We start from the raw sequence: 13,112 nt of genomic DNA on the forward strand, positions 1-13,112 counted from the left end.
GAGGCACCGCAGAGAACAGAGAGCGTGTGGTAGAAGGAGGAGGATTTTTTTCCACACATATTAATTTTATTTGGAATGCCAGAAGAACACATTATCCGAACATATCGTTTGCCAAGCCATGTTATTTTTAATTTGCTTCAGGAAATAAAAGACAACTTGGAACCCCCAACTAGGAGTCACGCAATACCAGCTCTATCAAAACTTCTTGCAACCCTTCATTTTTTGGCCTCCAGTTCTTTTCAAGGTAGCCTACTGTGGCTTATTTATTTCTTTATTTGCGACTGCTCTAATTTGTGCTGCGCTTGGTATATTGCATTGGTCGATATGTAAATGAGATGTTGCGTCTGTGTTCTTTCATTTGTGTGTTGTTAGTAAATCACCTGCATATATTTCCACGCCCATCGGCGCCGTTTTGGAATTGCGCTCTCGTGTTAATTTGCCCTGTTTAGCCAAATTGGCCCACAGTGTGTGCATATATATGTACATATTTATGTGTGTATGTATGTATGTATGTTTGGGTTTACACATTTTGGGGTCAGTAAGAACAAGATCAAATTACAAAATGTTACAAATGATTACTATTTGAAATTAATGCTGTTCTGTTGAACTTTGACTAATCAAAAAATCTAAAGTTCAAAAGAAAAAAAAAAGTATTTGATTTTCCACAAAAAACATTAAGCAGCACAACTGTTTTCAACGTTGATAATAATAAGAAATTTTAAGCAGCAAATGAGCATATTAGAACGATTTCTGAAGGATCATGTGACACTGTAGATTGGAGTTAAGGGTGCTGAAAATTTAGCTCTGCCATCACAGGAATAAAGTGCATTTTAAAATATGTTATTTAAATTTGTAACGAGTATTGAATATCATTTTAAGTATAAAGTATTTTTTTTTTTTTATATTTGCTGTTAATACTCTGATACACATAGGTAACATGAACAAACACTCACCCTACAACTGCACTGGGATACTTCATCCTCAGCCAGGCCGCCAGCATCCCGCCGTAGGAGCCGCCAATGGCGATGACTGAACTCTTCTGAGCTCCAGGCAGGGTTTTTTTCAGAGCTTTGATGAGCACTGCAAAGTCAGCTAAAGCCTGTTCTGAGGTCAGGTAGTTCAGATACTTTGCATTCTGTAGAAAAGGAAAGACAAGCCCAGAAGGTCAAGGACAGTGTTAGCTAAATGACCCTTACCGCTCGACATGAGCAGCAGTATGGACTCACGCTGTAAGACTCTTCGCCAAACGGCATGGATTCTCCATAGTAGCGATGTTCAGCAAAAACCAGCAAGGCTCCCAGATCTTCTGCTACATCCCACATGAAACCCTTGGGAAAAAGAAGAGGTTGAGATATCTTGCTTCCATTTGGACTAAGGGTTAGCACAGTAACTAAATGTTATACTTTTACAATATATTTTTCCTCTGGATGGCAAACTTTGAATTTTGTATCAGTATTTTTCATAATCATAATGCTATAAATATGAAGTAAATAATGCTGATAGCCTGATACTGATTATCTACAAACACTGTGTTTATTATTATCTTCAACTGTTAAATGTGAAGCTAATAATTTCTGCAGCACCAAACAGAATAGAGTGCAACAACGCATGTCCACTTTTTCAGTGGCCTGGTTTCAGAAGTATTTTTCCCCATCTAGTTTTCCCTGCATTTTGGCAAGGAAATCCACTGTTGAACATGATTATTTTTATTATTATTAAGTTGAAATGTGGGCTGATGGCTTTAACAAAAGCATATATAATATCAATGAACAACTTTGAAACTCACAGTAGGTCTGTATTTAAAGGTTTATAGATCATTCCCAAAATACATTATAAAAAATTACCCTGTGGAGAAAATGAAATGTGATTTTTACGGAACCTCTCCTACTTTTTTAATTTAATTAACAGGAGTGGTAGTTTTGTCGGTTTCAAAATATCTATACCTCTATAGAAGTTTTTTCTGCCATTTCTTCCAATCAAATATATGTATATATAAAAAAATGCATATTTACAGTGTTGTTACAGAACCATGTGATGTCTCCTTCATTGCCCGTGTAAAACAGGATTGGGCCTCCTTCCTTGTGCCAGTGCTGGTCATTAAGAAGATACCTCTGTTTGAATGTGCCATTCTCCAAAAAGCCAAAATGGTCAATCTGTAATAAAAGAAAGAAAGAAAGTACACAAAGGAAAATTTGAATATATATGAAATACTTCTAATCACACATACATTTCAGTAAGTGTCATTGGTATTTTTTTTTTTTCATTAAAATGAATTTAATTTAATGGCATAGTGTCATTTGGATAAATTTTAGCATTGTGTACAGTACACTTGCTCACTAATAAATCCTCTGCAATTAATGGGTGTTGTCAGAATGAGAGTTCAAATCCATCAAGACATTTTAACTTTAAACCTTTGCTCCTAGCCAAAATATGAGTTCATAATCCATTGCAATGCTTCCTCCAGTGAAAAAGTCCATCCCCTGTTGTCCTCCCACATCAAAATCCACCAACACATTTGTTTAGAATTGATTTGGGTTGTTTTCACTTGTAAACTTGATCTGTGCATATTTCTCCCCTGATTCAGACAAGATTACTTTCACTGGAGATATGGATAGAGGACTCATATTTTAGCCAGAAGCAACAGTTTGAAGTTGGATTTGCTTATTACAAACGATTGTCATTTCACAAGACATTAATTGATGGACTGGAGTTGTGTGGATTACTTTAATTGTGATGATTTTATCAGAAAGAGAATGGACTCTCATTCTGACGGCACCCATTCACTGCAGAGGATCCATTGGTGTGCAAGTGACTTAATCTGTTCCGACGAAGAAACAAACTCATATACATATTAGGTATAACATATACATGAAGGCAAGTAAATTTTCTGCAAACTGAAATTTTGGGGTGAACTATTCCTTTCTTAATGTTGTTCTGCTGCTGTTTTAACCATAAACAGTTACAATGTTGATACACCCGTCTACACTTAATGTAAATGTACAGTAACGATACTAGACTGTCTTTATTTCTGGGTGTTCTCCTCAATCTTCTGGCCTTCAGCCATCTCGTATAGTTGAGCGTAAAACCTCAGAGCAGGATGGAGGGATAATTAGCCTCAATTTGTATTAAAATCTAGTGCCAGCGTCAGGGATGCCACATTAGTTCCGCTTTGAGCAGAATTGTAATATCCATTCACCCAGTCCAGGGGCCGTTCACTGTCGTCTACATTTCCATAAATTCTCCAAGTTTGAAGGAAGAAGTAAAAAAGAATGTTAAAACTTGTTGCCAGAGCTGCAACGCTGCAGTTCTTAACAGTTCTCACTCTTCTGAATCCCACCCAACACTTAATAAAGAATGTTCTCTCTAGTGTTTTGTTTTTTTGTAAATACCCTCTTTCTCCTCCCGTTGGCAACAAAAGAGGCAGAAATTTTATGAGCCAGTGACAGCAAAAGGACTCACAGTTACATTCATTCAACAGCAGTCAGGGCCTGGCTGCAGGTCAAATGAGTGTCAGCTATATTCACATGCTTTAGTGAGTTATTTTCTGTGTAAGCTGTTATATCTCAAGCCTCAAGCTCTAGAAAATGGCTTTTTTACATCATTTATAAGCCTATTAATTTCCACTTAAAAAAAACATATTTACAATATTTTAATCATAAAAGTACATACATTTTCTTGATAAAATAGATCATACCATTATTAATATAATAATACATAAATGATTCATACTTTTTAAAACATAGTTTACAATAAATGTACATGTATTTTATTTTTGAATATTAGGATAAAAAAAGATAATAAATATCAGCATTTTCACATATTTCACATTTAATTTTAAAATGAAATGCAAAACCGAATTTTCAGCAGCCATTATTCCAGTCATTCTTCAGTGTTTTCTGATGAATAGAAAGAAAAGAACAGCACATATTTGAATTAGAAACCTTTAGTAACATTATAAATGTCTTTGTCACTCACTTTTGATTAATTTAATGCATCCTTGCTCAATAAAAGTATTAATTACTTAAAAAAAAAAAGAAGAAATAAATCTTAATGACCCTGAAATTTTGAACGGTAGTATAACTTCTTTATTATACAATATCCTTATTCTGTTGTGAATTACATGAAATCTTCTATATAATCATCTTTAAAAGGACTATGGTGGATTCGAGAACTGAATGTACTCTATACATTCAGTTCTCTATATGTACTATAACTTTAAAACAAAAACATCTGATTTTGGCTGCTGAGGTTAGATGAGTCACATTATGGACACCGGCTCAGAAATGCAGCGCCCTCTTCTGGTTGATACAGACTTTCAAAGCAGATGTACAACATGAGTCATCAATCTACTTACTAGGCCTACCTGTTTCCATGTGTAAATGTCAAAGGGTGTCACATAGCTTTAAAAAAATAAAATAAAAAAATCTTACTTTATCATGTCTAAAATCTTTTTCATAAGCTCTTTTAACAAGAACCTGATCTACAGGAAAGCTGTGAACATTTTCCAGCTGTAAAAACAACTTTTAAAACCCCAACACAAAAACGTATCCACAGGGTTGGAACAACAAATCAGAGGATGAATTTACATGTTTGACTTTTCCTCCAGAAAACACAAACGTTGAAGTTTTATAAAAAATGTCACACTGTTCCATTCCACCATAACAATGAAAGTAGATGGTGACCAGGGGCTGTCAGGCTTTAAAAGATGATATGAATCATGCTGTCACGAATCCGGTCCATGAACTTCCGTCTGCTAGCCATCAGAGGTCACCCTTTCCATTTTCATGCACTTTATTTCAAGTTTACATCATTTACTTTCACTGTAGGGAAAAAGTCATATGGGTTTAAAAAAACATGACAGGGAATAAATTGTTGTACTATATGCATACCATTTGCTGCACGTTGAACATATCTTTTTTTCCAGATATCTTTGTTATAAAACGGATAGTTCTGGTCCTTGATTCTGATTGGCTGAGCCACGTTTGAAGCTATTCTATACGGTACAAAACCTCTCCAAGTAAGCAACTGCCTAGCAACCATTTAGAATACCCTAGAAACCACATAACAACACCCTAAAAAGCACACAGAACCCCTTAGCGACCATATATAGCATCATGGTAGCAAATGTTGTACAAGAAAGAAGCACTTACTCTATGTTTTCATCATGAAAGTAAAAATCTAGTTTTGTAGCGATTCTGAAATCGAAGAAATTGTTCGCGATAATGACAGCTGTTTGCATAGCTTCTCAGTGAACTACGGCTCTGTGAAGTAAATGCTGCTCCATCTGAAAGCATGTGAAAATACCACATTTAATAACATTTTTACTCCAAACTCACTTCATAACGTCAGTCGAGTGTTTGAAATAAATCCTTCTGTGAGATGATGTGGCTTCTTACACAGAATAAGGCACACAACATATTTCATAGTATTTAAGCAGTGATAAAGGCATTGCATTATAAATATACTTTATTTTAATTAAAATTATCATAATAAGAACTCAGATAAACCATATATTGCCGTAGTCGTGTGTTTATTAGTCACGTTGAATCAATGAAAGCAGTTGAATCTTCTGTTTATTCAGCTGCAGCGATAGGCATTTTCTGGGTTTCTTCTGCGAGGCGTATTTGGAGTTTCAGCGCGAGAGCGCCCTCTGGCCTTTGGATGGAGATTTACTGCTGATCACAGAACCGTGCTTCACTGAAAGATACGCATGACAATCGCAGCTTCTGTCGAAACGCGATCTCGATTCAATTTCGATTTATCGTGCAGTCCTACTTAAGAGTGCATGTTTTCACTGCGTTATATAGTCTATTAGAATGCAGGTCTAACTATATGACTGCATTCTAAATATTGAATAGCCCCATTCAATATTTGAGGTCAAAATGACTGCAAAAGACTGTAAGTAATGGCTGCTCAAAATTCAGCTTTGTCGTCACAGGAATATGTTACATTTTAAAATATGTTAAAATCGGAAAACTTATTTTACAGTGTAATAATATTTCATAATATTCGTTTTTACTGTTTTTTTAATCAAATAAATGCAGTCTGTCTGAGCACAAGAGACTACTTTCAAAAACATCTTTAAAGAAATGTAATTATTGCAAACCAGTAGTGTATCAGAACTGAAGAAAGCCCAAAAAAATTATTGAGATTTAATTTTTTGTCAACATTGAACCCTATTTTGTACACATTAGTGCTATTAGTTATGTCTAATGAATTTGAAAACAGCTTTGCTCTTGGTTGCTTGTCAAACAGCGCTCTCCATTTCTCCATCCACAGCCAGCAACAGATGCTGAAAGGATATCCCCTCGACAACTGTTCAACCGCTCAACAAAGAGAATTAAAAAACGACAGACTACAGCTCAGCTCGAGCGGGAATGTGAAATGAAGCGCAGAGGGAATGTAAAATCCTAGACCCATGTTACGTTTCCTGTAGAGTTTCTACTTTGTAGATCCTCATTTTAACAGCCTCGTCTGTGCTGCTACGACTGAAGGCTACCGTTTAAGGCGTACTAAGTGCTGACAAGGACAAAACCAAGACAATGAGGAGCAAGAAAGCCAGGAAATGGCCCTAATCTTCCTGACGGCTCAGAGGATGAGTTGAACAGACACCGAGAAACAATTGCCTTCACTCTGGCGTGTCCAGGTCAAGACGTAATTAGGCTCAGAGTACAGCCTAACAGGATTGTTTTTGTCTAAAACTAGACGCGGGGCTTTTCCTGTGTCAGCTTTTCCCACAGATAGCGTGTAAAAGATTAATTTCTAAGCCACTCTTCAGGCTAAGAATGAGATTAAAGGTTTCTGAGACTTAAATTATTAAACAACTGGCAGCATCATACCACGATTTAAATAATTATATATTAAAGAAAGAAAAATGTCACTGTGTATTTTAGTCAAAGCATGTTAAACCTGACGCACACACAAAAACAAGGGACTTTCAAGATCTCACTTTCAGTTCAATAAAGTGAAAAACGGGCAGACTGCCAGCATCAAACGGGCCCAAGCCCATAGGGGCGAAAGGATCTGCTATTATTCTTTGGGGGCCACAAGGAAAAGGAAATTTCCTGCAGACACAATACAGAGCAGAACAGCACAGATTATGGACACATTAAATAAAGGAAATCCTAAACGGAAGCCCAGTTGTAAGTTAATGAGCAGCCACAACCAGATAAAACTGCTGTGGGTTGCAAAATAAGGCCTGGCAATGTGATCTATCACAAGACTTACTGATTGATACAAGTTGATTGGAATGACAATGGTTTGCAAATGTGATCAATGACAACAAACAAGTTGCTGTCACATAAGTTTCTGATTACAATATCAAGGTTAGAGAAGGATGTAATAGGTCTAAGCACTATTTTTCAGATATTTACTCTTTTGTGCATTATTGGTTACTGAATGCACTGATAAATTGCACTATTGGTGGGTAGGCCTGTCGCATTAATCAATATATCGACTTATCGTGCAATATATGTACATGACCACAATAATTTTTGGTGACAATATATCGCCCATTATATTTACTTAAAAATTAATGTCACCGTGTAAGCAATAAATGACAATGATAACAAGAACAAAACTAATTACTGTTATAATTATTCTTGTTGTTTAAACAATTTTATGCATATACTTCCATTTTAAGTTTGCAAAATAACAACCAAAAAGGTATTAAGTTTTATTGTTGCAGTCTAAATTGTATTATTTTAGTATGTCTGTTTGTTTGTTTTAATATTTATTTATTTATGTTTTATTGTGTAAAAGCTGAAATGAGATAAATGCATATTGGTTATCAGAAAATTACATTAAAAAAATTAAAAAAAAGTATATTCTTTGAAAAACAGTATCAGTGATATCTAATCAATGTAAACAAATTGATATCTTGACATGGATTTCTTATGGCCAAGAACAAACAGCCAGGTAAGAGAAGCAAAGAAGTAAGACACTTACCTGTTGATCAAAATAGAAAGTTTTGTACGAGACAGATGTGTGCTGAGAGTTGGTTTGGGCTGTGTGTCTGCCTAAGAGCTGTGGTTTGAGCCCCAGTGCCTTACAGCTGAGGATGAGGAGGAGGAAGAGCAGAGCAGTGTTGATCAGTCTCATTTCTGAATGAGTGAATCCCGTCACAGTGCATCTGAAAATACCAAGCGATGGATCATTTGCATACGGAGGAACGAGGAAGGATGTCAAATGACTCGTAGTTGCTCCATGACGCAAAAATTTTAAAACTACATTAAAAACAAAAGAGAATGCAATGTAACGCCCTAATACATATACAATCCCGTAGCTTTAAAGTTTTTATTTTTCAAATTTCAGACCATTTCATAAAATGATCATGCAGTAAGCTTGATAAATCTGTTCGTCATGTGCGAATAGTTATTAAAAGTGCCTGTCTGTCTCTGCTCACTCAAAATGGATTATATCTCCTTTCTGTCGATGGAATGTTTTGTTAACTTCATATAACGACACGTGCTTCCGTATTGTAAAAACGTGATCACCGCGATGCCTCATGGGTATTGTAGTTTCTTTTTATTCCTCGTTATTTTCATTTATTTTTAGTAAAATCATAATATATATGGTATCCTATAATTTATTTATTAACATATTTGTCTATCTATATCTATATGTGTGTGTATATATATACATACATACATACTAGTACACATAATGTATCAAAATTTCAAAACAACACATGTACAATTATTTACTTGTATGAGAATCTGTCTGTGATAGTGTCTATTAGAGCAATACATTTGTATTTGTATTATTTTATTATAATTGACCTTCATTGCACTTATTTAATTAAGAAGCTTTTTTTCATTTATTAAAGAATTTATTTATATCTCCTACAATATAGTTTGTGTCATGACCATGTTTATTTGGAAAAAAAAGTATTACCTTACAGTCTATATATGCTGAGACTTAACAAGATAATTGCTCACAGAAAACGGCTTTGAATTGCTGCAGTCATGGGGTTTGTCTCTTATATGTGTGTGTATATATATACATACACACATACTAGTACACATAATGTATCAAAATTTCAAAACAACACGTACAATTATTTACTTGTATGAGAATCTGTCTGTGATAGTGTCTATTAGAGCAATACATTTGTATTTGTATTATTTTATTATAATTGACCTTCATTGCACTTATTTAATTAAGAAGCTTTTTTTCATTTATTAAAGAATTTATTTATATCTCCTACAATATAGTTTGTGTCATGACCATGTTTATTTGGAAAAAAAAGTATTACCTTACAGTCTATATATGCTGAGACTTAACAAGATAATTGCTCACAGAAAACGGCTTTGAATTGCTGCAGTCATGGGGTTTGTCTCTTTATGATAAATGTATTACACATAATGCATCACAACTTATATATTGAAAGCACACACTAAAACAATAAATGTAGTTATCTACTTTGGACACAGATCTTGTGGGTTCAAAGAATGGCATTTCATCTTCACTAGACAAAAGACTGTTACTCCTTGATGAATATCGTACTTCACATAATGAAATGGTCATAATAACATTGTCCATACAGAAAAAGTAAGCACTTAGTAGTACATATACTATACTGGAAATTAGGGCATTTAACATAGAAAAGAAATAATTCTAGAGTCTTATTGGTACACAATGCAACACATTATAATATGGCATATATCTGTAAAATAATGCTAGACAAAATTACCTGACAGAGAAAATACTGTGCATGGCACGTCATGTAACATAGAAAGAAAGCAGTTTATACAAAACTAGAAAAGGTTATCACTTTAAAATAAAATGTTAATAGAAAAGCTTAATATCATATAAGCAGCTATGTGTAAATATGAGGAAAATGCATTATACTGCAACGTTATTGGCATGGACACCCAAAAAAGCTGAAACAATTGGTCCTCGAGTTAAACAATGTTTAGTGTTTTAGTGAATACCTTTTGTCAAGAAAAAAAAAAAAAAATCAGTCTAAACAAAATCACTGAATCAAGCACATGGCATCTAAAACCAGTTGTAATTCTATCAATTTTGTAAAAGAAAAAGCTCTGTAGCAGCAAGTAAAATACTGAAAGTCTATAAAAGAGGAGATTCACAGTTCCATTGTAATGACACGGGTGCAAAAAACCTTACAGCACAGCCAAGGTTGGAGGTACAAGTTCCAACTGTTTGAAAGTCATTACAATGCACAACACAGTTCCAGAACAAAGGTCAACCGAAGCCAGAATCACACTGTATCACACCGTTAAACAACTCCATCATCTATTCCTCAATATGATGCATTGGAACACAAAGACCATTTGTGCAAGAACTCACTGAAACATCTATGAAATACATCTCATCCACACATAAACTGCATGCACACTGTTCTCTCAGCCCCTCAAGAGCCAAAAGCTTTAAACATCGCTATGGTTATTACAATACCAAAGCTGGACTAAATTAACAGCAAAGCATCCCGGTATATTTCAGTTCTGGTAATAGGTAAAAATTTGTAAAAGGACAGAATATCTCGGAGTAATCCTTGTGGGGGGGGGACTACCAATATGGAATGAAGTAAGCGTTTTAGACAGTGCATTAAAACATTGAGTCCATTATGTTTACTTTTTAACATGTAATGTGCAAAGACACTAAAGGACAATATCTAGAGCTTAGTCAACTAAAACTGTGATCTGAAAAATCTAGACCGGATGATCACGCCATACGCTACCATTCAAAAGTTTGGGGTCGGTAAGATTATTTTAAAAAGTTTTAAAAAGAAATCTCTCCCTAGATTGAATGTATTTGATCAAATTACAGTAAAAATATTGATATTGTGAAATATTATTACAATATATATTATTACTATCATTACTCCATTCTTCAGTGTCACATTATGCTTTAGAAACTATTTTAAGATGCTGATTTGGTGCTCAAGAAATACTTCTAATTATTGTTAATGAAAACATGTTGCTTAATATTTTGTGGAAAGTGTGATACTTTTTTATCATCGGAAAAAAAGTTCATAAGAACAGCATTTATTTGAAATAGAAATCATTTATAACATAATAAATGTCTGTCATTAATTCATTTGTCATTAATTTAATGCATCCTTGCTGAATAAAATTATTTCTTTAAAGAAAATCATACTGACCCCAAACTTTTGAATGGTAGTGCATTTCACCTCAAAATCAAAAAAAAAAAAAGCTTATTTTATGAACAATTACATTTTTTGCAGTTATTTAATTAAGGAAATGTTTCCTTTCTGTTATTATTGTAATGCAAAAAAAAAAAAAACATACTGCAAAGTGTGTATACATTATGGGAGTATACTGTATGTTGTACAGTGAAAATAATAAAAATCTTAAAAAATATAATTGTGTCTGCGCAGTATTATTTTGCAGTACTGGGAATCTAATGAGAATCATCCTTGAAATAAACTAAATTAAAACGTCCAAACTAATATATCGACCCGGTTAAAGTGATATTTTTGGGTTAAATATGACCCAAACATGTGCTCCATGAGATTCCCCAGTGCTATGTAATGTATGACGACAGGATGCAAATGGCAGAGGCACATTGGGTTTTTGCTATGACTTCTCAAAATGACATGGCCTTCATTGAGTATTAACAACCAAACTACCATGCAAGCAGTAAGGGGAGTTTATATTCTTATAAACTGAATACCTGACAAATGGTGGTTTTACTTCACATCTTCCTGTCACAGATTATTTAAGGGAGCTGGCTGCCTGTTTGCATTATTGACTTCTTAGTTTAAAAAAAAAAAACGCATGCATAAGCAACCTCAAACAATCTCGCAAGCAATCAAGAAGTGCATTTTGTGCGAATAATAAATGTGCACACCAACACACCAATTTTGTGGCAATGAGTCTTAAAGGAGCAGTTCATCCTAAAATAATAACTCTGTCATTATTTACTCACCCTAATGTCATTCCAAACCCGTAAGCCTCATATGGCTTCAGAAGACTTGGAATATAATGCACAAGTCATATGGACTGCTTTGGTCACTGCATACTTTAGGTTGGAAAAGAGCTTCATGAACATTCTTCAAAACATCTTCTTTTGAGTTCCACAGAAAAAGTCAGTCATATGGGTTTGGAACAACATGAGGGTAAGTAAATGATGACAGAATGCTTATTTTTGGATGAACTTGTCCTTCAAGTGAGTGAGATTGCTGATGAAGATCTGCATTCTCATTTCTTTTTCAAATCTCTAATATGACAAATACATTGGCTCTCAAGTCAGCAGGGAAATCCCAACTGTTGCATTGTACAGAAGTGTAGAAAATCTCATTGTCTGACCTATAAGCAAGCATTTTTGTATAACAAGGCCCTTTTTTCTGTCCAAAAGCATCTCGGAGCTTCAGACCCACCTTTAAAAGCAGCAGCATCTTGATATTGTGTTTTTTCAGAATGTTTTAAAATACCCAGGGATTTAAGAATGGTAAAAGAACTAGACTTCGACAACAGTGGAAAACAGTAACCACTGCAACTACATAGTGGTTACCAACAATACAACCACTTTGTATGCAATCCATGTTGCCCCCCTCAGCCAGACAGAGTGGCCAAGTCTACTAGTTCATGCTGCAGCAGCTCAAGTAATTGATGTTTTTCCCTTCTCCAGGCATGGGAGTGGAGTCATTACAGTAGATATTTACATGTTTCCCAGAAGAAAAAATAAGTTAAATTTACCCTGATCTTCAAATTCAAAACGGTTTCACCCCCTCCCCTGGCTCTTAATGCATCGTTTTTCCTTCTGAGGCATCAGTGAGCACTTCAGTTCAAATGCTAACTGATGCTCCAGAAGGAAAAACGAACCTTGAACCTTTTGTAATAGTTGCATATGAGTCCCTCAGTTGTCCTCAGTGTGAAAAGATGATCATTCACACACATTGAGTGTGTGCAGGCCGGAGGCCTAGAGTGAGCGGCGGCGGGTGGGCTTGAGAACGGCGCGGCTGGCGGATTCAACGAAGGAGCGTCCGGCAGGGCTTGAGGCAACCACATGTGACGACCCCGGGCTGGACTCCGCTTCGTCCACGGTGAAAGCTGATCCGTTGATCCACAGCGCAAAGTTGATGTATTTCCTCAGTGACCAGCACGGATCAGCTCTAGGCATGACGA

The 13,112-nt window shown here is 35.2% G+C and overlaps 1 protein-coding gene across 1 annotated transcript in view; it reads right to left on the reverse strand.

Annotated features, from left to right (window-relative positions):
• Positions 1–8,483, reverse strand: part of LOC107740382 (lysosomal Pro-X carboxypeptidase-like) — a 22,070-nt gene extending 13,587 nt beyond the window's left edge. Inside the window, exons 1-4 of the mRNA XM_016552810.1 lie at positions 7,948–8,483; positions 2,013–2,153; positions 1,227–1,328; positions 954–1,135 (exon numbers count right to left, since the gene is read on the reverse strand). Of these exons, the coding sequence (XP_016408296.1) occupies positions 954–1,135; positions 1,227–1,328; positions 2,013–2,153; positions 7,948–8,100 (578 nt within the window). The 5' untranslated portion in view covers positions 8,101–8,483. The remainder of the gene's footprint in view (positions 1–953; positions 1,136–1,226; positions 1,329–2,012; positions 2,154–7,947) is intronic.
• Positions 8,484–13,112: the final 4,629 nt, after the last annotated feature.

The sequence above is a fragment of the Sinocyclocheilus rhinocerous genome, unplaced genomic scaffold, assembly GCF_001515625.1.
Source record: "Sinocyclocheilus rhinocerous isolate Xijiao unplaced genomic scaffold, SAMN03320098_v1.1 scaffold315, whole genome shotgun sequence".
Taxonomy (NCBI): domain Eukaryota; kingdom Metazoa; phylum Chordata; class Actinopteri; order Cypriniformes; family Cyprinidae; genus Sinocyclocheilus; species Sinocyclocheilus rhinocerous.